General features: G+C 41.8%; 2 protein-coding genes across 2 annotated transcripts; one reads left to right on the forward strand and one right to left on the reverse strand.

Annotated features, from left to right (window-relative positions):
* Positions 1 to 477: 477 nt before the first annotated feature.
* rfx6 (regulatory factor X, 6) lies at positions 478 to 6,890 on the reverse strand. Its single transcript, XM_021598477.3, has 19 exons — positions 6,621 to 6,890; positions 6,015 to 6,168; positions 5,739 to 5,862; positions 5,533 to 5,594; positions 5,357 to 5,434; positions 5,241 to 5,268; positions 4,957 to 5,064; positions 4,752 to 4,829; positions 4,557 to 4,670; positions 4,407 to 4,456; positions 4,096 to 4,255; positions 3,579 to 3,720; positions 3,379 to 3,488; positions 3,178 to 3,295; positions 2,429 to 2,551; positions 2,042 to 2,251; positions 1,332 to 1,850; positions 890 to 1,102; positions 478 to 730 (listed from the first exon to the last, which is right to left on the reverse strand). Exons 1-19 carry the CDS (start codon positions 6,808 to 6,810, stop codon positions 558 to 560), a joined length of 2,754 nt encoding a protein of 917 aa, XP_021454152.3. The 5' UTR covers positions 6,811 to 6,890; the 3' UTR covers positions 478 to 557.
* Positions 6,891 to 7,743: 853 nt separating this feature from the next.
* Positions 7,744 to 25,077, forward strand: tdrd15 (tudor domain containing 15). The gene is made up of 6 exons (XM_021600428.3): positions 7,744 to 7,818; positions 15,828 to 15,904; positions 16,136 to 16,189; positions 17,156 to 23,226; positions 23,407 to 23,465; positions 23,800 to 25,077. The coding sequence occupies exons 3-5, from the start codon at positions 16,158 to 16,160 to the stop codon at positions 23,418 to 23,420; spliced, it is 6,117 nt and encodes a 2,038-aa protein (XP_021456103.3). The 5' UTR covers positions 7,744 to 7,818; positions 15,828 to 15,904; positions 16,136 to 16,157; the 3' UTR covers positions 23,421 to 23,465; positions 23,800 to 25,077.
* The last annotated feature ends 64 nt before the right edge of the window (positions 25,078 to 25,141 follow it).

Genomic DNA, 25,141 nt, shown 5'->3' on the forward strand with positions numbered 1-25,141 from the left:
TGTAACTACATTTTGCAGTAGCTTGGTGGTAGTTGAACTAAATTCTAATCGTGGTGTTTTTCGTAGTTCATATGGGTGAGGTAGGCCATCATATGGGTAAAGTAGGCCATCATATGGGTGAAGTAGGCCATCATATGGGTGAAGTTTTTTGCCATCAGACCTTCCTAATTCTCACTTGAAACAGTTTTTGTGTTTAATAGGCTAAAATAAACATTCTCTTAAAATCTTACTACAGAGTGATATGTCGAGCAATTTATAGTCTATGATATTTCAGAATTAGATATAACTATTGATCACAAAGTAGTCTGGATGTAGTGAACTACTTTTTGAAAGTAACATTTTCTTAAGGGTAGCTTTAGTGTATCTTCACTTCTTCCAGTATGAAGTAATTGGTAACTTGGTAAACTACATTTTCAGAGTAGTTTCCCCAACGCTAAGGCTACACAAGAGAGATACACTGAGTATATTTCTGTCTGTGATCTGCGTCACTGTTTACAGTGACTGAGTGGTGTGGGAGGAGCTTGAGGAGTGTTGGTGGTGGGAGGGACAGTCACGGCTCACGTTCCTCCTCCACTAGACCCCATGAACACAGTGTTGATGGGGGGCAGCGATGACATCATGTCCCGTACCTCAGATGGTGCCCGGTGAGGAAGCAGTGAATCCTGGGAGTGGAACTGGGCAGGACCTCCGTACATGCAGGGTGCAGAGACCGAGGAGGGGAGGGTAGGAGCTACAGCAGAGAGAAAACAAGTAAACGAAATAGTATCTTTAAAAAAACGAAACATTTTCTGTCATTTACTACAATCATTCTTGTCTTGCATTCATTGTTTCATCCATTGCTACAGATTGAACATTGGAGTTCCCTATCAATCCATAATTTGTCACTGACCTCCAGGTGTGTGGGAGCCCAGTGAGTCAGACTCGGTGTAGTAAGGCCCAGCCGTCTTCCTGCCCGTGTCATCCAGGATGTTGAGGGGGTCATGTACTTCACCGTACACTGGGACTGAGCGGATACTGCTCACACTGCTGATAACTGACACATGCTGGTCTATCATGGAACCCAGCCTCTGGCTATCCAGGTAGTTACTGTTTCCGTAGTACCCTGAAAAACAGAGAGGTTCCTCTATGAGTAGAATACACATTTATGGTTAAACTTGTTTTTTTATTTACAATAATTCTTATTGTTAGGGCCCTTAATTATTTCTGACCAGGTGACGTGACCATGTGATCTAACCTTGATGAACTGACTAGTGAGGCCACGAAGTCTAGAAAAACTCAGGGCCCATTTTCTGATAATTCAATGGAGAAGACGTAGGTGTAGTCATCCATACCATTGTGTCCTGTTGCTGAGTAGGCAGACTCCTGACAGCCACTACTGTTTAACCCACTCCCATCAAAGTTGTATCCTACAGAGTCCAGTAGCTCAACCCCCTGAGTCTCCATCCCAGGATCAGGGACTGTGCTGTAATTGGAGGTGTGTCTGGAGCTGTAGGGGGACACTGCACAGCTGCTGTTGAAGTAGTCTTTGGCCAGGTGCTGTTCACTGAAGGACGGGTAGTGGCTGCTGTCAGAGCGGGTGAGGTAGGCAGTGGCCTGGGCGTGTGTCTGGGGCCTGAACACAGCCTGGTAGTTGGAGGTGGTGGGGTAGTAGCTGGGTCTGCTGGGAGGGAGGCTCTGGTACATGGTATCTGGGAAGGCTTGGCAGGAGATGTGGGGCTGGATGGTGGTGCAGGCGCTCTGGGGTCTGATGGCCATGGTGCCCTGGTTGATGACACTGCCCCTGTTCACCATGGCTGGAGAGATGGGAGGGGTCATCAAAGGGCCACTGTTCTGGGAAAAGTCCATTTGTCCTGGGGGCACAGAGGAAAGATTTTAGACAACACAATAGGATCCTTTACTACAAATGAGCAGTTGTCACACAAGTTTACATTTTATGTTAAACCAATGAAAGTATGAACAAAGCTAACATACAACGGGGATAAATTAAATTCAGAAACAAGTGACAAAATGAGTCATGTCACCCTTAAAAACATATTTGCACCTGATAGGCAGAATCCATCGGTTTCAGAGCCCTGGTAGATGGCCATGTTTGCTCCCGGAGCCTGCTGATGATTGGCTGACAGGGTCATGTATGCGTGTTCTGAGAGGGACTCGTTCTTCACAGACAGATCACTGGACACCGCACTGGGCTTGTTACGGTTGGCCAGGAAACAGGAGCTGGGGGAGGCAGTGAATGCCGCCTTGCTGGCATCTGAAAATAATCAGAACAACGCACCTCAATGATCCTACTTCCTCCATTATTTCTCTGTACTGCTCCATAAAAACTGATAGTATTAATATGAAACGCAATAACAACTTACTAATGAAAAATAACAATCAGAGTTATACATATAATTAGATAGTCTATGTATGTTATGTAATTGCTTACCTGCATTTCCCATGTACTTATCTAGGAGATTCTGAAGGTCTTGTTCTTTGTTGTTGTTGAATTGTGTCTCAATAGCCAGTAGGATATACTCATCCAGCAGCATGCGGATGAGATGGAACGAACCTGGGATAATAAAAAACACATCTCTTACTGTCCTAGTTCCCCACCAGAAATCTAATCTGGTTTTGATGTCACTCTCATGACTTGATACTCAGCCAATCGCTAACAGCCTTCACCTTACAAACTGTGACAAGGCTCCAAAGGCTATTCTGTGCACCAATTTGCAGGTGCTGAGGGTTTGACCTGACCAGCTCCAGAGGTCTGCTTTCCCGTAGGCTTTCATCTCACCAGGCATGCTGTTTGACTTGTAGGGTCATGTGATTCTCCCCCAGTCTGTTTGACTTGTGTTTGGTGATAGAGCCGCCAAATGGGGGTGAGGAAGGTGCATGGGAGAGGTCTGTCTTCAAACACAGTGCACGCAACCGATTGATAATGCTTTCTTTACTTGGGGCCAGGCCATTGTAATTTATGGCTCATTGTAGCATTCTGTTCAGAGCCAGCCGAAAAGATACATGTGTTTGCGTCTGACGTAGTGACGGACCGTGTATCATTTAGACTCAGTAGTAATGGGAGAGTCTGAATTTAAAATACAAATAGAGAAGTTCGACAGCATTTCCTACATGTTGTAGTTGTTACATGGATATACAGGTTACCAGGGGAACTGTTAGAGGGACGTAGTAATTTCTTACCAAAACTGGTGGCGTTGTTCAATGTGAGGTTGTGCATAACACGTGCTCCAAAGAAACTCCACTTGAGGAGGAAGTCCTGAGCTCGCTTCTTTATGAACCGTCCGTTCTGCTTCCCAGGCTGGAGAGAAAGGAACAAACAGATTGGATGTCAACATCCAATCTGACAACCCCAATCTTAGATCTGAAATGGGGACAACGTACCTTAATGACTTTCTGCTCCACAACAGTGTCCAGCCACTCGATAAAGGATTCCACTGTGGCATTCTTCTTCAGTAGGTCTTTCAGCTCTTGGAACACTGTTATTGAGTCATCTAGCAAACATGACGAGAAAGCAAATGAACATTGTTTACAGGAATGAACCTGGCAGGGTTTTCCATGTACAATGCAAATGTTCTACTCACATTCAGAGTAGAGGTCAGAGTCTTGGTCTCCACTTGAGATGGTGAGAAGGGCTTGTGACCCTATGCTATTCAAATCCACTTTATCTATATCCACCACCATTGAGTTCACCACATTCTGGTCAAAAAGAGCTGGTCTTGCAATCTGTTGTAAGAAAAGAAAATGACCAAAATAACCAAAATCAATCTGTTTCGTCGAAGTTCAGCGGTATAGTGTGCTTAAAATGTAAAGGTAATTTCAAATTGAGCCGACATATGCAGCGTTTACCGTAATTGCAGTCTCCGCAAGCGCGGAAACATTGCAACATTGCCTTTACATTTCTATCACGCCGTAACGCCGACATTCAGTGCTACAGACTGAATCAAGCCCTAGGACGTCCAGTTTATATATACAATTTCAATTTCTTAAGAGTCATAATAAGATATGCGATATAGATACATTTGAGACACTTTTAAATGTCTTTGTAAAGTTAACACAATGATATTTATATTCCTCCCGTGCTGTAATACAGTGCTTTACCTGGGCAAGGTGTAAGAAGGAGGTCTGACGTTTTAGAGAGGACACAAATCTGCGTGCGATCTGGAGCTTCTTCTCTGAGAGGCATTCTGGGAGGTTTTCCAGAGAAGACACCATCCAGTGTTCCCAGTGCTTGGCAAAGTTACGGATGTCTGCCAGGAGACTGCAAACAGGACAATCTTTATACACAACAATACATCACCCGGAGAGACGGCAGCATCTTATTTCCGTTAATTTCATACACCATAAACCTTACAGCAAATCTGGTGTTTAGATGAGCAAAATACGAATGATGAAAGATGAAAATACTCTACCTTTCAGGCATCTCCTGCATCGTAGCAGGGATCAGGACATCTGTCAGAACCTGAAGAACACCAAATGGATAGTACAACCTGTCCAGTTGAGGTAGGAGTCCTTCAACAACTAATGAGGATGCTGCTCTATGATTCTGGAAAAACACCCACCTTATATAGTATAGAGTCACACACACAGAAGATGTCCACGATAATGGTGTTCTCCAGCAGGGGTAAGAGGTGGTCGGGCATTCCTTGCCAGAAATGCATCAGGAAATTCTGTATCTGAAACATTGTAAATAGAATCAGGAGACAATTCGTCAGATGTGGCTACAACATCTTATGTCTTGTTTTGGTATAGAATACCTCTTCGAAGTTGACATTGATGGCATTGTCCAGGATGCACTGACAATGTGTTTTGTACATCACGATGAGCGTGTCCACCTATTGGACATGTGAAGATAATCCATAATGGTTACAGGTGTTTTTGCAGAGGATACTGTACTGTATGTAATCAGCAAATCTTGATGGCAAAGAAAGTTGAAATACTGATGAAAATAATACAACAAACCTTCTCTTTAGAGATGGAACTTTGAAGCACTAGATGCTGTGGACTTGGGAATTCTGGAAGCAAAGTTCCTGTTTTGGAACTGAGGGAGTATTTCCGAGTGAACCCTCCCTATTAAATAGAGGAATATCAAACTGTATCAATATTTTGACCTTGTAGTCATGACTAGTCATGTAGTCATGACTACAGTTTGAATGAATTAGATAACATGATTCATGTCTGTAATATCTCACATAAAAATGCATTTTAAAAAATATATATATTTTAAATATATATGTCAATCTTACCTCATTGTTGAGTTTGCTCCCTGAAAATCTACAATCAGATATGAAATCAGACTGGCATTAAATCCCATACTATCACAACAATTCCAAACATTTGACTTATTCTAGAATGATCTTACCTCGTCAAGCCTTTTCCTGAGTACACCAAGTTATAATAGGCACTGCTCTCTTTGATGCCAATCCCATAATAATGATATCTGTTAAATATCAACAAAATTAAGCATTTTATATTGAGACCGATCAGATCACTACAACAAGAAATCTTTTGAAAATCATATTTTCCACTATATCTTACTTTGAATGACCTCGGGTCCCAAGTCTTCTTGTTGTAAGAAGTGGAAATTTCTGCCTAATTGTCTAATATGCACAGAGAACGATACAAAAAAAAACATAATAGCTTATTCCACCACAATTATTACTATGTTTTACTTACAGTATCTATAAGATCTACCACGACCTATCCAGCCCACCACCTCAACTACAAGACATTACTCATCTCACCTTGCCAAATGTAGCAGCACAGGCTGGATCCAGTTTCTCCTTCCTACAGAAGTCTAGGTAGTGAGCATACAGGATGCAACGCGGCAGACAAACCCCTTCACAAACAGTGTAGTTTTCATCCAGCCTAGGGAACAAGCAGTCACAGAAATCCATGTAAAATCAATCACCAACAAGAAAAGAAACATTAACATTTGTAAGAAGGATTGTTATTTTACAAGTGCATCACATCACAAGCTGTATTATAGATTTCCATAGGTTGTGACTTTGGAACACTACCATTGAAGGGTCAAATGAGTCTGTTTCTTCTTGTCCTTGATGATCTGAGTGATGCTTTTCCTCGGGGTCGTCTGGTCGAAAGCCAAATCTTTAGAATACTCCAGGAGGTCCTGGTCCTCCTCAGAAGATGGGGTCTCATTGCTGTCATCTGCTTCTGACAGGGTTGTGGGGGAGAAAACTGTCATGAGGTGAAATATATATTTGAGTAGTTCAGGGCCATGACATCTTTCCAGATTGGTAGGTGGCTAAATTAACCATACAATTAGAAATAAGTACTCCCTATACAGGATTTTCAACACTCTTCAAAATTAACATAGCAGAGAAAATTGTATTTTTGTTCAACTGGGTCAGATTGAGTAGATTGTTTTTATGTGGTAAATAATACATTATTTTATTCTATCCTACCTATAAAAAAAATGAAAGAAGTATATTTTAGTGCAGGTATATTTAAAAAAAAAAATCCTACAATTTAATGCAGCACAAACTGTATTAGTTGACATCGACAAATATGGCTCTTGTTTTGGATGTTATTCTTGTATGACTCTTGGGTGAAGAGGGAACCTCTCAGTCTATGTGTAGGCCTATTAATCTGACTTTATTCCTCACCTGATTTAATTCCCAAATCACCTTCCTCGTCAAACTTTGAGATTGAATGTCCATGGAAAGCACTGCGTAATTTTTCGTTAGATAAGGTGAGCTCCTCGGATGCACTGCAGAAATTATTGGTTGATGGTGAATGAACATGAAGAAATTGTCCATCCTGGATCGGGATTCCTGTATTCCGTTTCATAGGCATGTTAAATGCAAAATAAAAAGTGAAAGTAAAAGAAAACGAATGAAAAATAGTTTAAATTAAACATTTAAATGCATGTGTTAGAAAATGTACACATTATCTTCAGGAGGGGAACTATCCTATCCTCACAAATAAAATCCCCCAAATAAATTACTTTTCCCCCAATTTGATCCTCTCATAATAGGACAATGCAACTGCCCACACTGCAAGGTCAAACGTTTTCTTTTGCCATTTTCTCTTGGAATAAGATAATAAAAAATATTTTCTTGTAATAGAAAAGGTAAAGTACAGTTCTGTAGTCTCTCTTACTCTGATACTACCTTCCAGAGTCAATTAAACCTGTGCTGTGGTTTAACACCGACGTCACACTGGTGATTGCCTAGGTATTCATTTATCATATTTGCAGAGGACGGGGGGCTGATTCAGACGATCAATGATTAACTAAAAAAACATAATCTCTCCTTGGTCTGCTGTAGCCTAGGTTTGCACTCAGCCAGCCCAGCCTGCCAGGGCGGCGTCATGGCATAAGCAGATATGTTTTCTATAACTAGTAGGCCTCATTGAAAATGATAGAACGTACAGCAGTGTATTTGTCTACACATAATCATGATTTCCCATAGGCATATGCGAAATACCTAAATGCAACAGGTTCGGAGCAACAAGCAGGCCGCCCTAAACACATAAATTAGGCCTAGTTGTCCAAGGCAGGGTGATTATGGCAATTGCTACGCAGAAATGTCCCCCTCTAGTGTAGACAAGCCATTCGTTTTTCCTTTTGCGCTTAAATGATATCTGAACACAAGAAATATGTTTCTAATCTGAAATGTCATGAAATACCATAGAATTGTATCTACTATTTTCAGGGCAAAATCTCACCTCATTTCTCTAAGGGGAGAAAGTTCTAAATTGCTCGATGCAGCAGGTGGCAGGAAGTTAGATTTTTCTCCATCCTTTTTACGGTCACGGCTGTTGGCTGCTGCTCCGAAGTTGGATGTCTTCATTGAAACGAAGGTACAGTAATTTCTAACAACAAAAACGTGGCAGCCACGTGTTATTTGTCACTGAATTATCTTGTTTATTTTAGCTACCTGTCACCTTCCATGTGTAGTAGTTGTGTAATTTAGCTAGCTCGCTCATTTCCATGCTGAGAATGGCTAACGTTTGCTCGCTCGCTAGCTAGCTAGTGAATGAAATGGGAAGGTGTCTTAAGCACAGACAGAAATGTTTTACAGTAACTATAGTCTAAGCTTTTAATAGTAGCTAAATTCGTAGCCATATCTAAAGTAATGTTTGACTTTAGGAATTACATTCGATGTGTTAGTTGGTTAGTTCTACTGCTCATCATGACACGCATATGAGGTCGATGTATAGCACCAGCTAACGTTTACACTACATGACCAAAAGTATGTGGACACCTGCTCGTCGAACATCTCATTCCAAAATCATTTGCATTAATATGGAGTTTGTCCCCCGTTTGCTGCTATAACAGCCTCCACTCTTGTGGGGAGGCTTTCCACTAATGTTGGACACAGTAGACTATTTTCATTTTTTTTCTATTATAGTACATTGGATGCCTGTCATTCATATTCCATTCACCCAGTTCAATGTAACATCGATAGGTGTAGGGTACTACATGATGCTCTAATTTTCCCTATACTCATATTGAGGTTCCTATAACCTAGCAGAGCACATAAGCGGAGTTGATTAAAATCCATTCTCCGTGGTGCGCACTGCTCTGGTGCCCCATGTCCTTTCCAACAGCTCCGCTAAAAACTACTCCACACTTAGAGACGACAACTCCCGCTCCAAATTCGATCCATTCATTCAAATCACAATTTAACCAACAGCCATCTATTTGTTGTGACTACCTGGACCTAACAATTGTTTTACGTATTGAAACCAAACCATATGGATTTGAATGACGAGTATTTTGAATAAACATGAAAATGTGAATGTAAGAAGTGAACATAATTTCAAATAGGCTACATGTCATGTTTAACAGCATACAAACACTCTAAATAGGTCAGGCTCCCTGTCTGGCTCCTAAGTAGAAACATTTATTATTTAGGCTATATTATTTCAACAGGTCAAGACAGAAAGCCACAGCGTTTAAACGTTTTATTAAATCATTATAGTTTATATATTGCGCATATAGGCTGTTTGCGCGTATAGGCTGTGACTTAGAATGAAATAAAAATGACTTATTAGTGCCTTTTGAATTCATTTTTAGAAACACGAGTTTGGGCAGTCTGTGGCTTCAGGCTCATGACAGTGCCTGGAGAACCAGCCAGCAGCAGAGAATGTCCTCTCCACATTTACAGAGCCTCTGGGAATGCTAAACACCTTTTTGTCCACCCTAGCCAGGCTGGGCAGAGTTTTTTGTTGTTGTTGGTAGGCCTAAAGGTTTTTAGGCAAAATTACCTAATCAAAACAGAAAGTTCCCACATTCAAAGAACATGCCAGATCTATTGGGCTAACATCAATTATGGACAATTGTATAGGTAATAGATCGAAAATGAAGAATGTTTGAGATCTGATTTTTAGTTTATAAATACTTTACTACAATGACACACTTAGTTATCTACCCATCTCATTCCTTTCTTTTAGCATGTGCAAGTAGTAAGTACACCATCATACTTTTGGGATCCTTGTCTTTTCAGATTCCACAATGATTCTTTAGTTGTGGACACTACATAACGGCACTCCATCTCTTGCTCTTTGGCCTCATCTTTGTAAGTTACCTTGATTTAGCACCTGTGTGTTTTATTAGTTTCTTAATAAAAATATATAGCGAACTCCATTACAGTAGCAAAAGCAAGGGGCTGTAGCAGCACACAAGTAAACTACAAATGCATGCTGGGGGTGGGCACTCCCTAAGCTCTTGAAGTGAATTCTACGGGAGCGAAATTGGAGTGGGCGAGAAGGCAACATAGGTACGCACAGGTCGAGATAAGACTTTGAGGTGACACATTCAATACCGCCTTGCACACTCTTGCCTGCATCTAGGTGATCTTGAGTGTAATCATTAGTCCAACAGTTGCAAACGAGAGTTACTATTGTACAAATTCAGATATGTTTATCCCCGTTTCGTTCTGTTTGCTTCCATTTAAGAAACATTTTTTAACAGAATCGGCGGAATGAATACACCCCTGATCACTCGTTAACACAGTTCACTTTCATAGCTGCCATGTTGTATTCCTTCTCATGTCTATGCACTCTCCTCCTCTCACCTTTTCCCTTCGTTTGTGGACCTCAATGCACAACACATCAGCTGTATGTGACCAGGCGGAAAAAAACTTTCCAAACCATATCATAACCCCTACACACATAGTTGCCCTACATAGTTATCACCATATTAGCTAAAGTAACGTCATAGTCAACATAGCTAATAGAACTAATGTGTTAGTAAACCCGCTGCAATCATGCAGTAACGTTAGTGTATAGTCAGTAGGCACTTTAACAGTTACACCGGCAGGCCCCGATGGCAAAAAAATAGTAAAGCCAAAGGCTTGCCTTGGAAGAGTTGCACTGTTGTGTTGGATAGTCATAGCCAGCTAGATAACATAGCATCCCTCTGTTTGAGCAGGCTGTTTGAGCAGGCTAAACTAGCTAGCTGCATTTGCTAGCTACTGGTAAGTAAGTTAAACTGGAAGTGAAACAAAATTAAATCTCTTGCTTCTCCATTTTTGAGTAAATACATTTGTTGAAAACTGTTAAACTATTTTCTTTCTCTCTTTGAGACAACTACTCACCACATTTTATGCACTGCAATGCTAGCTTTCTGTAGCTTATGCTTTAGTACTAGATTCATTCTCTGATCCTTTGATTGGGTGGACAACATGTCAGTTCATACTGCAAGTGCTCTGATAGGTTGGAGGATGTTCTCCGGAAGTTGTCATAATTATTGTATAAGTATGGAAGGGGGTTAGAACCTTGAGCCTCCTAGGTTTTATATTGAAACCAATGTACCCAGAAGAAGATGGAAGCTAGCTGTCCCCCGGCTACACCATGGTGCTACCCTACAGAGTACTGTTGAGGCTACTGTCATGACGTTGGTCTTGGGGCTAGGTTTATGACAGTCATAAATAACTATTTTCCCCTTTTTCCTCTCTCTACCCTACTGATGTTACATTTGCAAAACCCATGGTTAACATAGAGATTCTGGGAACATCAGAAGGTGGGGGGGAAATTAACTATATTCTGGTAATCTGACCAGAATATAAAGCGTGAATGGTATGAACTTTGAACTCTTATTCACTACAGAAGTGATACCTCCTAGCCGTTGAGTTAGCAATAGCCGCTGCAAACGAGGGTTAGGAAGGAACAGACAGAGTATCCCGTCTACCACACAATGACGTTACTACAACGTATTCAATTTACCAGCAGAGACATTCTTCGAAGGACTCGGTTGGGCAACGCGGCCTTCCATCTACCACCAACTTACCGAATCGCAGCTGAGTAAATATTTATTGCATTTTCCTTTTCCAAATGGGCAGTAATTTAGAATGCATAAGATGCTGTATTTACGATAGCACAGCTTCGCCCGTTGTACCTCAGTCTTCCAGCTCTTTCACTCAAACCCAGCCCCCTTTTTTTTGTGTAACCAGCTGTCATATCTGTTCCGCCCGCTAGGGACGTTTTCCTTTATGACGTAATTTGGAATCAAGTTATGATTTAAGTATGTGTAATTCTGTGTGATTAGTTAACTATTTAGTAAATAAATAATTAAACCCAATTTTGTATTGCTGATTCAACTTGTTAGCCAGGGTTCGTGCAGATATCTGAAAGTTGTAAATTCTTGGTTGAGACTGAATTAAGATGCCGATTAATATTGATTGCTATTGATGTAAAATATTACTAGGTCTTTGAGAGTTTATTCGGAAGATAACAGCTCTATAAATATTATTTTGTGGTGCCCGACTCTCTAGTTAATTACATTTACATGATTAGCTCAATCAGGTAATATTAATTACGGAGGAATTATTTTATAGAATAGCATGTCAAATCACTTAATCCGGCATAGCCAAAGACACGACAGTACTGTAGACTTTAATTTAAAATTATTTGGTGACGTGAATATATTTAGTATAGCTTTACCTAAAAAGGATAACTTTTAAAATGTTTTACAGTTATGAAATTCACTGAGGATGGTCCTGCTCCTCTGAGGAGCCTCCACTGGTTGGAACATTGCTGCAGAGACTTGCTTCGATTCAGCCACGAGCATTAGTGAGGTTGGGAACTGATGTTGGGCGATTAGGCCTGGCTCGCAGTCGGCGTTCCAATTCATCCCAAAGGTGTTTGATGGAGTTGAGACCAGGGCTCTGTGCAGGCTAGAACAAGTTCTTCCACACCGATCTCGACAATCCATTTCTGCATGAATCTCGCTTTGTGCACGGGGGCATTGTCATGCGGAAACAGTAAAGGGCCTTCCCCAAACTGTTGCCACAAAGTTGGAAGCACAGAATTGTCTCGAATGTAATTGTATGCTGTAGCGTTAAGATTTCCCTTCACTGGAACTAAGGGTCTAACCCGAACCATGAAAAACAGCCCCAGACCATTATTCCTCCTCCACCAAACTTTATAGTTGGCACTATGCATTGGGGCAGGTAGTGTCTCCTGGCATCCGCCAAACCCAGATTTGTCTGTCGGACTGCCAGATGAAGTGTGATTCATCACTCCAAAAGAACGCATTTCCACTGCTTCAGTCCAATGGCGGCGAGCTTTACACCACTCCAACTGACGCTTGGCATTGCTTATGGTGATCTTAGGCTTGTGTGCGGCTGCTCGGCCATAGAAACTCATTCCATGAAGCTCCCGACGAACAGTGCTGACGTCGTTTCCAGAAGCAGTTTCGAACTTGATAGTGAGTGTTGCAACCGAGGACAGACGATCTTTACATGCAACGCACTCAGAGGTCCCATTCAGTGAGCTTGTGTGGCCTGCCACTTCGCGGCTGAGCCATTTTTGCTATTAGACATTTCCACTTCACATTTCCACTTTACAATAACAGCACTTACAGTTGACCGGGCAAGCTCTAGCAGGGCAGAAATTTGACGAACTGACTAATTGGAAATGTGGCATCCTATGATGGTGCCATGTTTGAAAGTCACTGAGCTCTTCAGTAAGACCATTCTACTTCCAGTGCGTGTCTATGGAGATTGCATGGCTGTGTTCTTGATTGTTTACACCTGTCAGCAATGGGTGTGGCTGAAATAGCCGAATCCACTCATTTGAAGAGGTGTCCACATACTTTTGTATACAGTGCACTCAAAGTATTTTCCAGATTTTGTTACGTTACAGCTTTCTAAAATGGATTAAATAAAAACAATTCCTCAATCTACACACCATACCCCATAATGACGAAGCAAAAAATATATAGTACGGTACCAGTCAAGTTTGGACACACCTACTCATTCAAGGGTTTTTAATTTGTACTATTTTCTACATTGTAAAATAATAGTGAAGACATCAAAACTATGAAATAACACATGGAATCCTGTATTAACCAATTTTTATTTTATTTTAGATCCTTCAAAGTAGCAACCCTTTGCTTTAACCGCTTTGCACACGATTTATATCCTCTCAACCACCTTAACCTGGAATGCTTTTCCAACGGTCTTGAAGGAGTTCCCACATGCTGAGCACCCTTTGGATGCTTTTCCTTCACTCAGCGGTCCAACTCTTCCCAATCTATCTCAATTGGGTTGAGATCGGGTTATTGTGGAGGCCAGATCATCTGATGCAGCACTCCATCACTCTCCTCCTTGGTCAAATCGCCCTTACACAGCCTGGAGGTGTGTTGGGTCATTGTCCTGTTGAAAAACAAATGATAGTCCCACTAAGCGCAAACCAGATGGGATGGTGAATCGCTGCAGAATGCTGTGGTAGCCACGCTGGTTAAGGGTGCCTTGAATTCTAAATAAATCAGTGTCACCAGCAAGGCACCATCACACCTCTTCCTCCATGCTTCACGTTGGGAACCACATATGCAGAGATCATCCATTCACCTACTTTGCATCTCATAAAGACACGCCGGTTGGAACCAAAAATCTCATATTTGGAATCATCAGACCAAAGGACAGATTTCCACCAGTCTATTGTCCATTGCTTGTCTTTCTTGGCCCAAGCAAGTCTCTTCTTATTGGTGTCTTTTTAGATGTAGTTTCTTTTCAGCAATTTGACCATGATGGCCTGATTTCATGCAGTCTCCTCTGAACAGTTGATGTTGAGCTGTCTGTTACTTGAACTCTGTGTAGCATTTGTTTGGGCTGCAATCTGAGGTGCAGTTAACTCTAATGAGCTTATCCTTTGCAGCAGAGGTAACTCTGGGTCTTCTTTTCCTGTGGCGGTCCTCATGAGAGCCAGTTTCATCATAGCGCTTGATGGGTTTTTGCGACTACACTTGAAGAAACTTTCAAAGTTCTTGAAATGTTCCGGATTGACTGACCTTCATGTCTTAAAGTAATGATGGACTGTTTCTCTTTGCTTATTTGAGCTGTTCTTGCCATAATTTGGACTTGTTCTTTTACCAAATAGGGCTATCTTCTGTATACCACCCCTACCATGTCACAACACAACTGATTGGCTCAAACGCATTAAGAAGGAAAGAAATTCCACAAATGAACTTTTACCAAGGTGCCGTAGGTGTCCTGGAGGGCAGGACACCCCAGGTGATGTTGTGCAGACAGCACCACCCTCTGGAGAACCCTGCGGTTGTGGGCGGTGCAGTTGCCGTAGCAGGCGGTGATACAGCCCGACCCATGAAGGCTCTCAATTGTGCGTCTGTAAAAGTTTGAGGGTTTTAGGTGACAAGCCAAATGTTGTTGCGTCGTCTTCACCCCACTGTCTGTGTGGGTGGACCATTTCAGTTTGTCAGTGATGTGTACCCTGAGGAACTGAACTTTCCACCTTCTCCACTGTTGTCCCATTTGTGGATGGGTGTGTGCTCCCTCAGCTGTTTCCTGAAGGCCACGATCATCTCCTTTGTTTTGTTGACGTTGAGATGTAATTTTCCTGACGCCACACTCCAAGAGCCCTCACCTCCTCCCTGTTATTCTGTCTCGTTATTGTGGGTAATCAAGCCTACTACTGTCGTTTGCAAACTTGGTGATTGAGTTTGAGGTGTGCATGGCCATGCAGTCATGGGTGAACAGGGAGTACAGGAGGGGCCTGAGCACCATTGTGGGGCCCCAGTGTTGAGGATCAGCGACGTGGAGATGTTGTTTCCTACCTTCACCACCTGGGGGCGGCCTGAAAGGAAGGCCAGAACCCAATTGCACAGGGTGGGGTTGAGACCCAGAGAGATCCTTGATGAAAACCTACCCCAGAGCGCTCAGGACCTCGGACTGACGAAGGTTCACCTTCCAACAGGACAACGACCCTAAGTGCACAGCCAAGACAATGCAGGAGTGGCTTCGGGACAAGTCTCCGAATGTCCTTGAGTGGCCCAGCCAGAGCCCGGACTTGAAACCGATCGACCGTCTCTGGAGAATGGGAGAAACTCCCCAAATACATGTGTGCCAAGCATGTAGCGTCATACCCGAGAAGACTCGAGGCTAATCGCTGCCAAAGGTGCTTCAACAAAGTACTGAGTAAAGGGTCTGAATACTTGTGATATTTCATTTTTTAAATTTGCAAGCTTTTCTGAAAACCTGTTTTTGCATGGTCATTATGGGGTATTGTGTGTGTGTGTGTGTGTGTGGCTTGATGAGGGGAAAACATAATTTTATCAATTTTAGAATAAGGCTGTAACATAACACGTGGAAAAAATCGAGGGGTCTGAATACTCTCCGAATGCACTGTGTATCGAACTAGCTAGATAATGGCAGCTATCTAAGTGGCTAAATCATTTGCTGTAAATGCATGCATCTTCAGATCTTCGGGTCTGACTTGTTCATTCTAAGCACAATGCACCCCCTTAGTAGCTACACACATTTTGTAGACTTATTAGCTACATCATCCTAGACTAATTAACCAAACAGAAGTGTTATGCATTTTCTAAATAAAGTTTTTCCTCCTAGTCACTCGGGATAACGCTCCGCTTCATGATGAACCCCCTCTGTGATCAAGTGAATTTTAGCTAGCTGAAGACTTTAAGGTAAGATTACTATTTTTATTGAGAACCTGGTTAACTAAATGGTAGCATAATTTCAGGGTATATCTATGTTTGATGAGTTGAAGTGCATGCCTAGTTGTATTAGTATAAATTCTGGAATGGCATATTCAATATGCAATTTTTCCTCAAAGAAGGCTGACAGCCACATTTTAGCCTCTTCCTTGATTTGATATTATGTATAATAATTTAATGTTTTTGTTTGTTTTCTTTTAGGAAGGTTCCGCTCTCTGTCGCAATGTTGTTGAGAATGACTTCAGAAAATAGAAAGTATGTAGAAAGTGATTGAACAATACCCATATTAGCCTACATTATGATGTAGATGCAAATGCTGAGATATAGTTAATGATGCCAACCACCGTGGTATGACATAATATAACCAAGCACTGAATTGATATCATTAGGGCAAGAGCACGCGCATACACACACGCATGGGTTTTAGGTCACAAGCTTGTTGAAGTATAAAGAGGGTCGTGAAAGTGCATTCGTCTTTTCAATTCAAGCATATGCAGTCTTGACTCTGACCCTCTCAATACAGATGGGCTACATGTCCTGAACTTGCGATTTTGAAGCATTTGTGTAAAGATTGTCTTCCACAACTTATTGTGGTGATTGGTGACACCTCTGATGTGACATGAAAAAGATTAAAAGAGTTGTAAATAGACACAATGTCGAGTAAATGGTGTAGGGATGCAGTTTGAGTGTTTAAGGATTAGCGAGTTGGATTATAACGCTATCCAATAAAGTGTATTTGTAAGCACAACCCTCATTTCTTATGACTGGAGTAAATGTAATAATCATGGTTTAGAATGTAATAATTGTTCAAAGCGTCTCATTAAACGGCCCTGCACACACATTGTCATCATAGTAGAGTATTCATCAAAGCCATGGTATACATTAGTAAATCCATTGTAATATTTTACCTCATGTTAACTCGCTTCATTATGAATAGCTCAAACATCAACAACAAAAAAAGTAAGATTATGATTTATTATAGTTAACTCCTCAGGGATCCCCTTTCATCTCACCACCAGTTTTACCTACAACCATAATTCACATATTTACAGCTGAACTATAATACTCAAAATGTATGTGCTGTTGGTTATGTTTTGATATAGATGTAGGTCTTACATAAAATACTAGAATCAAGACCAGTTACAAAAAAAAATCACAATTAGGCCTAAGCATCAATAAATATTCCAAACACGTAAGTAATAAAGGCTATTTTTGTTCCAGACCTCGGGATGATTCAAGTCCTCCTGCACCATGTGCTCTGTGGCCTGTGGACCTACAGTTAACGCATGTGAGCTGCAACCCAGGGGATACACTGGTGCACTTTCAGGGCCAATATCTCACAATATGTGAACTGGACTATAACATACTGCAAGTGGAAATACAGAATGCACAGAAAAAACAGATGGCGGTGGAAGTGGGGGAGTTCTGTTTGGTAGAGGATGTCCTATCTACCCGGTGGTACAGAGGAAGGGTTCAGAACAAACAGAAAGAATTGTTTGACGTGTTCCTCATAGACCATGGGAATGTTCTGAGTGTTGATGCCAGCCATTTGGCCACAGCTTTGGATGAGCTCTTCATGCTTCCTCCCAAAATCATCTGTGGTTTCTTTGCAAATGTGTTACCATTGAGAGAAAATTGGGATTCTTTTTCAGAGACGTATTTTGCTTCCTTGATTGGAAGTAATGTCAAAGGATACATCCAAGCCTTTCTTCCTCACAAAGTCCTCATACTAGAAGCCCCAGATATCAACAAGGATCTCTTTAGGCTGAACTTAGGGAAACACATGGACACAGACACATTCCTTCTCTTGGTGGAATTGTTGACAGAGGTACCACTCAAGCAGAGCATTGAACCTGTCCCGGATCTACTGATTGAAAAGCAAGGTGGACAAGAATTCTCATTCAAATCATCCAGCTTGAAAGGTTTTGAGGATATTCTGTCATTTTCAGGCCCTAAGTTGACCACTGGCAAAAAAGTGAGGGTTAGGGTAACCGCTGCAGTGAACCCTGTTACATTCTACTGTCAAATGACAAGTATGGCAAAAGATCTGAAACGGATGTCAGACAAATTGGCATTGTCCTGTGAGTCCAAGAGCAAAGACCCCAGTCTACAGCCAGCAGAAAATATGGGCTTGCTTTGCTCAGTCAAAGGAAAAGATGAGAAGTGGCATAGAGGCTTTGTGCAGTTTCTCCCTGTAAACTCTAAAGTAAGAGTATTGTTTGTTGATTACGGATTCTGTGAGTCTGTGAAAATTGAGAATGTCCTCCAGCTTCCACTAGATTTTCTCTCAACACCAATCATGGCATTCCCGTGCGCTCTTTCCTGCCTGAATGGACAAGATAAGGCAGTGAAGATCCAGCAGCTGACTTGCTTCAAGAAAGGATTGCTGGGTGGAGTATTAGATGTTGAAATCAATGGCTTTGACAAAGAGCAGAATCTCTATTCGGTCACAGTGCTCAGTGCTGAAGACTATGCAGCTGTTGAGGCAGGGCCAATTCAAGATGTCCCTGGACAAAGGGAGTGTGACTTTGTTCTTGAAAGTGAGCCTGCTTTCCCTCTAAATGGCTACCTGTATTATGAGACCGCAATAATCCAAGCAATGGATAATTCAGTCATTGTTGAGGAAATGCAAGAGGACTCTGTGTTTGAAGGATACGTGGAGCATGTCCTGAATCCAGGTGCGTTCTGGTTGAGAACACAGAAACGCAACAAAGACTTTGAAGAGATGATGGAGAACATGGCCAAGCACTTCAGCCAAGTCCAATTGGATGAAGAAATTCTGGAGAATCCAGAGCCTGGTGCACTTTGCTGTGCAATGTATGAGCTGGATATGCATTACTACAGAGCAATGGTGACAGACACTCTTGACAATGGAGCTGAAGTATTTTTCATTGATTTTGGAAATACAGAAAAGGTACCACGCATGTGCATCAAGCAGATCCCGGACAAGTTTACTATTGAACCAGCATTTGCCCTGAGTTGTTCTCTGGTGAATGTCATGCCTTTCGACGATGTATGGACGATCTCTGCAACCGACTACTTCCGACGAGCAGTCTCCAGCAAAACTCTCCTTGTGCATGTTGTCCACATAAGGAAAGATCTATATGTGGTTGATTTGTATGAGCTTGAAAACAACTCATCACAAAGAGCATCAAAGAGCATCACAGAGCTCTTGACCACAACAAATCATGCAGAATTTTGGAAATACACTCCTTCGGCGCCTGTGATACTTAAGAGCGAGATGGAGAAGAAAATGATGAAACCGAAGACCGGTAAAAAAGGACAAGTTCATACAAATGGATCAAGCACAAGTGGAATTACAAGGAAACCTCCCAAAGAGACATGGGAAATTTCTGAATTGTTTGGCTGTGAAAAGAAACCTGAAAGCCCGAAGTCAAGCACCCTAAAAGACAAGGCACCAGCGGTGAAATTCAAAGCACAGACATTCAAGCCCGGAAGTGAGCTAGTTGTGCGATGCTCTCACGTCAACACACCCTCAGATTTTTGGTGCCAGCTGGAAAGCAAGATCCCCAACTTGGAGGACATGATGGAAGCGATTCAGCGGTATTACCAAGCACACACACTTCCTGTGCAGTTAAATGATTCCTGTTGTGTTACCAAATCTAAAGATGACGGCAGATGGTATAGGGCCTGCATTATAGGAGCACAGAGAGATGAAGTTGAAATTATATTTGTGGACTACGGGATTATATCAAAAGAGAGCGTGCACAATCTTCAAGCAATAGTGCCAGAATTCCTTGATCTTGAGGGGCAAGCATTTAGATGTAGCCTTTACAACTTGATTGAACCTGCAAAGGGCAGTGATAGTGATTGGGGCAGAGAGGCATGCGATTTACTGAAGTACTTCGCTCAAGGCCAGTCAGTGAAGTTGACATGCTATATACACGCTCAACTGTATGTGAAAAACAAGGGCCTGTGCAATGTTGTCGACCTCCACAACACTCAACAGAATGCAACAAAGAAGCTTGTGGAAAAAGGTCTTGCAAGAGAAGTGCAAACCCCTATGCAGCTTATGCCATCAGTATGCCCAGACTCTTTTGTCCATTCTTCCTTCAACTTGAGATGTGGAAGTGAAGAGCAAGTCTGTGTCACTCATGTGTGCAGTCCATGGGAGATGTATTGCCAGTTGGACAGAAATACTGAAATGATCGACAACTTGATGGAGAAAGTCGCCACAGAAAGTAAAGAAATACTGCGTGCCAACTCTGGGCCTGAAATCGGAAAACTTTGCTTGGCAAAATATTACGGTGATGGCAAATGGTACAGGGGTGTGGCTTGCCCTGTTCAATCTACTACGCTGCTTCTAAATGTGTTTTTTGTGGACTATGGAAACATGCATATTGTTGAAAAAAACAATGCTGTATCTATTCCCAGACATTCAGCAGATTTACTGTTCACTCCCATGCAGGCATTAAGATGCAGTCTCTCTCAAATCCCGAAAGAGGACAACTTTGCAGATGTCAACAAATGGCTAGAGAAATCCATTCTCAACAAGCCACTTAGAGCTGTCGTTGCAGGAAAGAATGAGGATGGGACAGTCTTTTTCGATCTGTTTGATGGAGGCATAAACATCAATGAGAAAGTCAAGGAGCTCATTGCAAGTCAAAAACCAAAGGAGGAGAAAAGCAGTAGACCTGTGACTGGTCATGAAGGACACAAAGAACAAACGAAGAACAACATTGGAAAAACTCAAGCGGGACAGCATCTGAAACCCACATGCAAGGGCAGCCAACATCACCAACATCAAAATAAGAAGTCTTCAAATGCTCAAAAAGCAAACCCACCAAAGCGTCCTGATGCCCAGCAAGATTGGAAAGGGCAAAGTGAAAGAATCGCTCAGTTCAAATCTGAGGAAAGCACAGAAGGAAAAACGGATCAACATGTAGACCGTTCCTCCAAACTCACAGGAACCGTTTGCTCTGTCCAATTTCCAAAACTTTCACAACTACCCTCCAATCCCAAAATAAAGTCTGGATTCCGAGGTCTGGGGTTTGTTTCCCATATCAATACCTTCGACAGCTTTTTTATCCAAATGCAAGATGATGAACAATCCATTCTGAAAATGAGAGAAGACCTCAACACTGAGCTGTTTAAAGAAACCATGGGGAACAGCACATTGGACTTCAGAAGGAATAACCTTGTTGCTGCTGAATATGAAGAGGATGGTGCACTTTACCGTGCAGTTGTGACAGATAATGCGTCTAATGACCATTTCAAGGTGGAGTTTGTTGACTATGGAAATACAGCCACTGTGACTAAGGACAAAATGTACACTCTGACAAGTGTTTTTTTGTCGCAACATAGACTAAGCATACCCTGTTCATTGCTAAACAGTGGCTCTTATAAAAGTGATGCCTCTTTCACTGATGCAGTAATGGGAAAACCTCTCATGGTTGAAATTGTCAGTCGTTTTGGGACACAGTGGGAGGTTAACGTTGAGATCCAACAGGACAACCCAACACTTGACAATGATGTGACTGAAAATGAACAGGTCCAAGCTTTGTGTGCAAGCCTAGTTGACACAGTTAAAAAGCAAACAAGAGTAACCATCAAGGACGATAGCCGGTCCAATACACATTCTGAGAGGGTTATGTTCACTGCTCAAGGTGAAAAGGTCTTGCAGAATGTGCCCCTAAGGCCCTCGCCAACTAGGCACAAACATGACATTTGCAAACACCAGGACTCCAATCAACTCCAATCAACAACGTTTGGACCATCTATGGAGGCCGTGAAGGATATGGCCATTCCACCACAGGATATAAGAGCCGGACAGGCAGAGAGTGGGACATTGTTGTCCATCTTGGAGAATGGAGATCTATATCTAAGACTCCACAGCACCACAGAACAGTTTACTGTACTTGAGAATCTCATAGTTGAACATTTGTCTAAGTGCAAAGTCATGTCTGAGAAGAATGTCAAAGAAGGACTTCAATGCTTGGCAAAATCAACCAAAGATGACCAGTGGCACAGAGCAGTTGTACGGCATGCTTCTAATGACCAAGGAAAATGCGTTGTGTTCCTTGTGGATCATGGCACTGCAGAGGACGTCCCAATGGGCTGCATCAAAGACCTCTGTAATGACCTCAAGCAAACTCCTGTGCAAGCAGTCTTGTGCAAGTGGAATAGCCCTGGCCACCCTATCAGCGACGCTTATGAGATATTGAAGAAAACTCTGAAACAAATGGTAGGCAAGGATGTAAAACTGATGTTTGTGTCCTACTCTGAAGCTGATAACTTGTGGATGGTCGAAATCATGATAAATGGACTGTTCCTTGTTCAGCAAATGAAGACTGCAACTTCTGAATTTACTGAAGAAAGACCAATCCCCACAAAGACTCAAACTGTAACCCCAAAAGAGAAAAACTCCAACTTGGACAACAGTCCCCAGAGGTTCTTCCTTTCCCCAGTGAACATGGATCTGGGATACTCCGGCTTTGCAGCTGCAGTCACCACACCAAGTGAATTCTACATTGTTCTGGAAGATTTGCTTCTCATCATGAACAATGTGTCTACGATTCTTGAGGATCTTCCAAAGGAGCTGTTGCCATTGCATGAAGAACACCTAATTCCAGGGTCATGCTGCCTTGTGAGGTCTGATAGTAAGAACAAATGGTGCCGAGCTGAAATCGTCCATTCCGATAGCACAGTGGTTGTGATCAATTTGGTTGACTATGGCCATTGTGTGGACATGCCGTACAAAGATTGGTCTGAGCTGAGAAGACTTCCTGACCAGTTGACCAGGCTACCAAAGGTCACGTATCCATGCACTTTGAGAGGAGTAAAATCAGTCGAGGGGCAATGGACAGATGAAGCAGTTGTTTTCTTTCAAGAGTGCATCTGTAAGAAAAACCTTCAAATATACTTCAGGCAGTACATTTCTGAAGCACACTGGGAGGTGGACATTGTAGCAGATGGCGTTCACGTGGCTAAAGACCTGGTTGATGCTGGCCATGCAGAATACATCGACATCATGCTTGGACTGAGATTTCAAGAACAACGCCCCATCAGAGCCCCTGAACAGAAAGAAGGCATGAGTCGTGTAGAGAGAACATCCAAAGTAGAACCGGAAATGACACCACCTAGGACGAACAAATTCCTGAGAAGACTGAATGAAGAACTAGAACTCGATGGACACACTTCAAGTGAGGCTGCCTTCCATGGGCAAGGATTTGAAAAAGCAAGCGAGAAGACAGCCCGTGCTACTGAGTACCCTGATGGCCAAGAAGCAGAGATGATGACACACTGTAGCACAATGACTGGAACAAGACATTGTAAGTACTTTCACCTGCTAATTTTTTTTGTTCTGCATGTTGGGTAAGACATTTTAAATGTAACTTGGTGTAGGCCTAATTACAATTGTATCTTTGAACCCTCTGTTTTACTATTAAATGCAAGGGAATACATTAAATATTATAATTAATCCCCCCCCGCCTCCATTCTACATTTCACAGGTGCCCTGATGTGACTACTGGTTAGTTGTGACTACCAGTGAGACGCTACTCCATATCAGGTAATCACACTATAAATAAGATGTTTTTGGTTAAGACCAGTCATAAAATACATGTATTAAGCTGGTGTATTTGCTTGATTAGTTCTACTAATTTCCAGAGTGGTGCAGTGGTCTAGGCACTGCATCTCAGTGCTAGAGGTGTCATAAAGACCCTGGTTCATTTCCAGGCTGTATCACGACCGGCCGTGATTGGGAGTCCCATAGGGCTGCGCACAATTGGCAAAGCGTTGTCCGGGTTAGGGTTTTACGGGGGTAGGTTAAATAAATAAAAAACATTTGACTGTTTAGGTCCATACCAACATTGACATTCCATAGTACTATTTTTATCTCAAAGGTTGTGTGACAAGCGCGTGAAGAGGAGCAAAGGACTACAACACTATTCCAGACATTTTCGTTCAGAAAGACTAAATGCACGACAAGCCATCATGCTTCTGATGATTGGAATTTTCTCTTGGGTCAAGATTAATGCAGCAGTTATAATCCTCTATATTCTATTTTTCTACACATGGTTGTATTTATATCAGTGGTTCACATTTTTAAGGATGGCTTAAGTTATGTAAATTAAGATTTCAGTATGACATCTCCTTTTTGCAGTATATCTGAAAGAAAATCAAATGTGTTGCAACAGATTTGCTTTTGGACTGATACAGTTTAGGCCTAGATTCAACCAGATTAAATGTTAAACAGTGATAGATGATACCTTGCACAGCTGATGTTTTGGTGGTGTCAGAGGTGTAATTGAAATGGAGCTGTCAAATCGGTGAGCTGCTGCTCTTGTAATCTTTGTCATGAAGCTACACCCGTTCCACTCGCTTTAAAGTTCAACATGAGAAAGTGTAGACTATATAGAAATAATCACTCAAATTTGAAAATCATTAAACAAAATTAGGATTTCTATCAGCCTCATTGAGGTGTAGATTACACCTCACATCCCAGTGTTTGAAGTTGTGAACAAGGCTGCATGGGATTTCTCATAATGACTGTGTAGCCAATGGCAATGTCCGCTTTAGGTATAATGGCGGGAGCTGCTTGTGGATTTGACAGCTCTAGCGCAGTTCCACCTCCGACACGTCTGATAGAATCTAGCCCTTAGTCTTGATATTTGTGGATAATAAATAACTGAAGTGGAATGCCTGCCTTTTGCTTATGAAACAATATGGTTTGGATATATGCATAGTTGTTGACAATGTTTTTAAAGGTTGAGTTGCATACCTTTTTCAAGCATTTTCCAGCAGTTATACATTATAAAATGTAGGCAACAATCTTCTAAAATGTTATGACTACTGACTAGTCAAGTTTGTGATTTGATAGGCCTACTTTTTTTTATTTGGTTTTGATGCCACATCTGTCTTTACAGTATGGTTTGTACTGTAATCGATGTTATTTCTGTGGCAAATAACATGTATGCCTTTGACAGAAGAACCTTACAAATGTAAATAATTGTTGCAAGTAACATGTTTGTCTTTGAGAAATAACCTTACTCATTTAAATAATTGATACCATTTCATCTTATTTTAGTTATTTGTTAGAGATGACACGGTTGTGAATAATTCAATAAAGAATCCACACGTATAACAATCGTTCATTAAACAAATGCTTTGCACATTTAAAAGACGTCATGTGAATGTTTTCAGGATACTACACTTACTTACACTACACTCACATACATAAAAATA

The sequence above is a fragment of the Oncorhynchus mykiss genome, chromosome 4 (genome assembly GCF_057628025.1).
Source record: "Oncorhynchus mykiss isolate SJ-2025 chromosome 4, ASM5762802v1, whole genome shotgun sequence".
NCBI lineage: Eukaryota > Metazoa > Chordata > Actinopteri > Salmoniformes > Salmonidae > Oncorhynchus > Oncorhynchus mykiss.

Coding starts and splice junctions, on each gene's coding strand:
- rfx6 (XM_021598477.3), bottom strand. CDS start 6,810: ATGCCTATGAAACGGAATACAGGAATCCCGATCCAGGATGGACAATTT. Junction 5,863..6,014: donor ACTCATTTGACCCTTCAATG/GTAGTGTTCCAA, acceptor CTTGTTCCCTAG/GCTGGATGAAAACTACACTG. Junction 5,269..5,356: donor TCAGGAAAAGGCTTGACGAG/GTAAGATCATTC, acceptor ATCTGATTGTAG/ATTTTCAGGGAGCAAACTCA.
- tdrd15 (XM_021600428.3), top strand. CDS start 16,158: ATGTTGTTGAGAATGACTTCAGAAAATAGAAA. Junction 16,190..17,155: donor ATGACTTCAGAAAATAGAAA/GTATGTAGAAAG, acceptor TTTTTGTTCCAG/ACCTCGGGATGATTCAAGTC.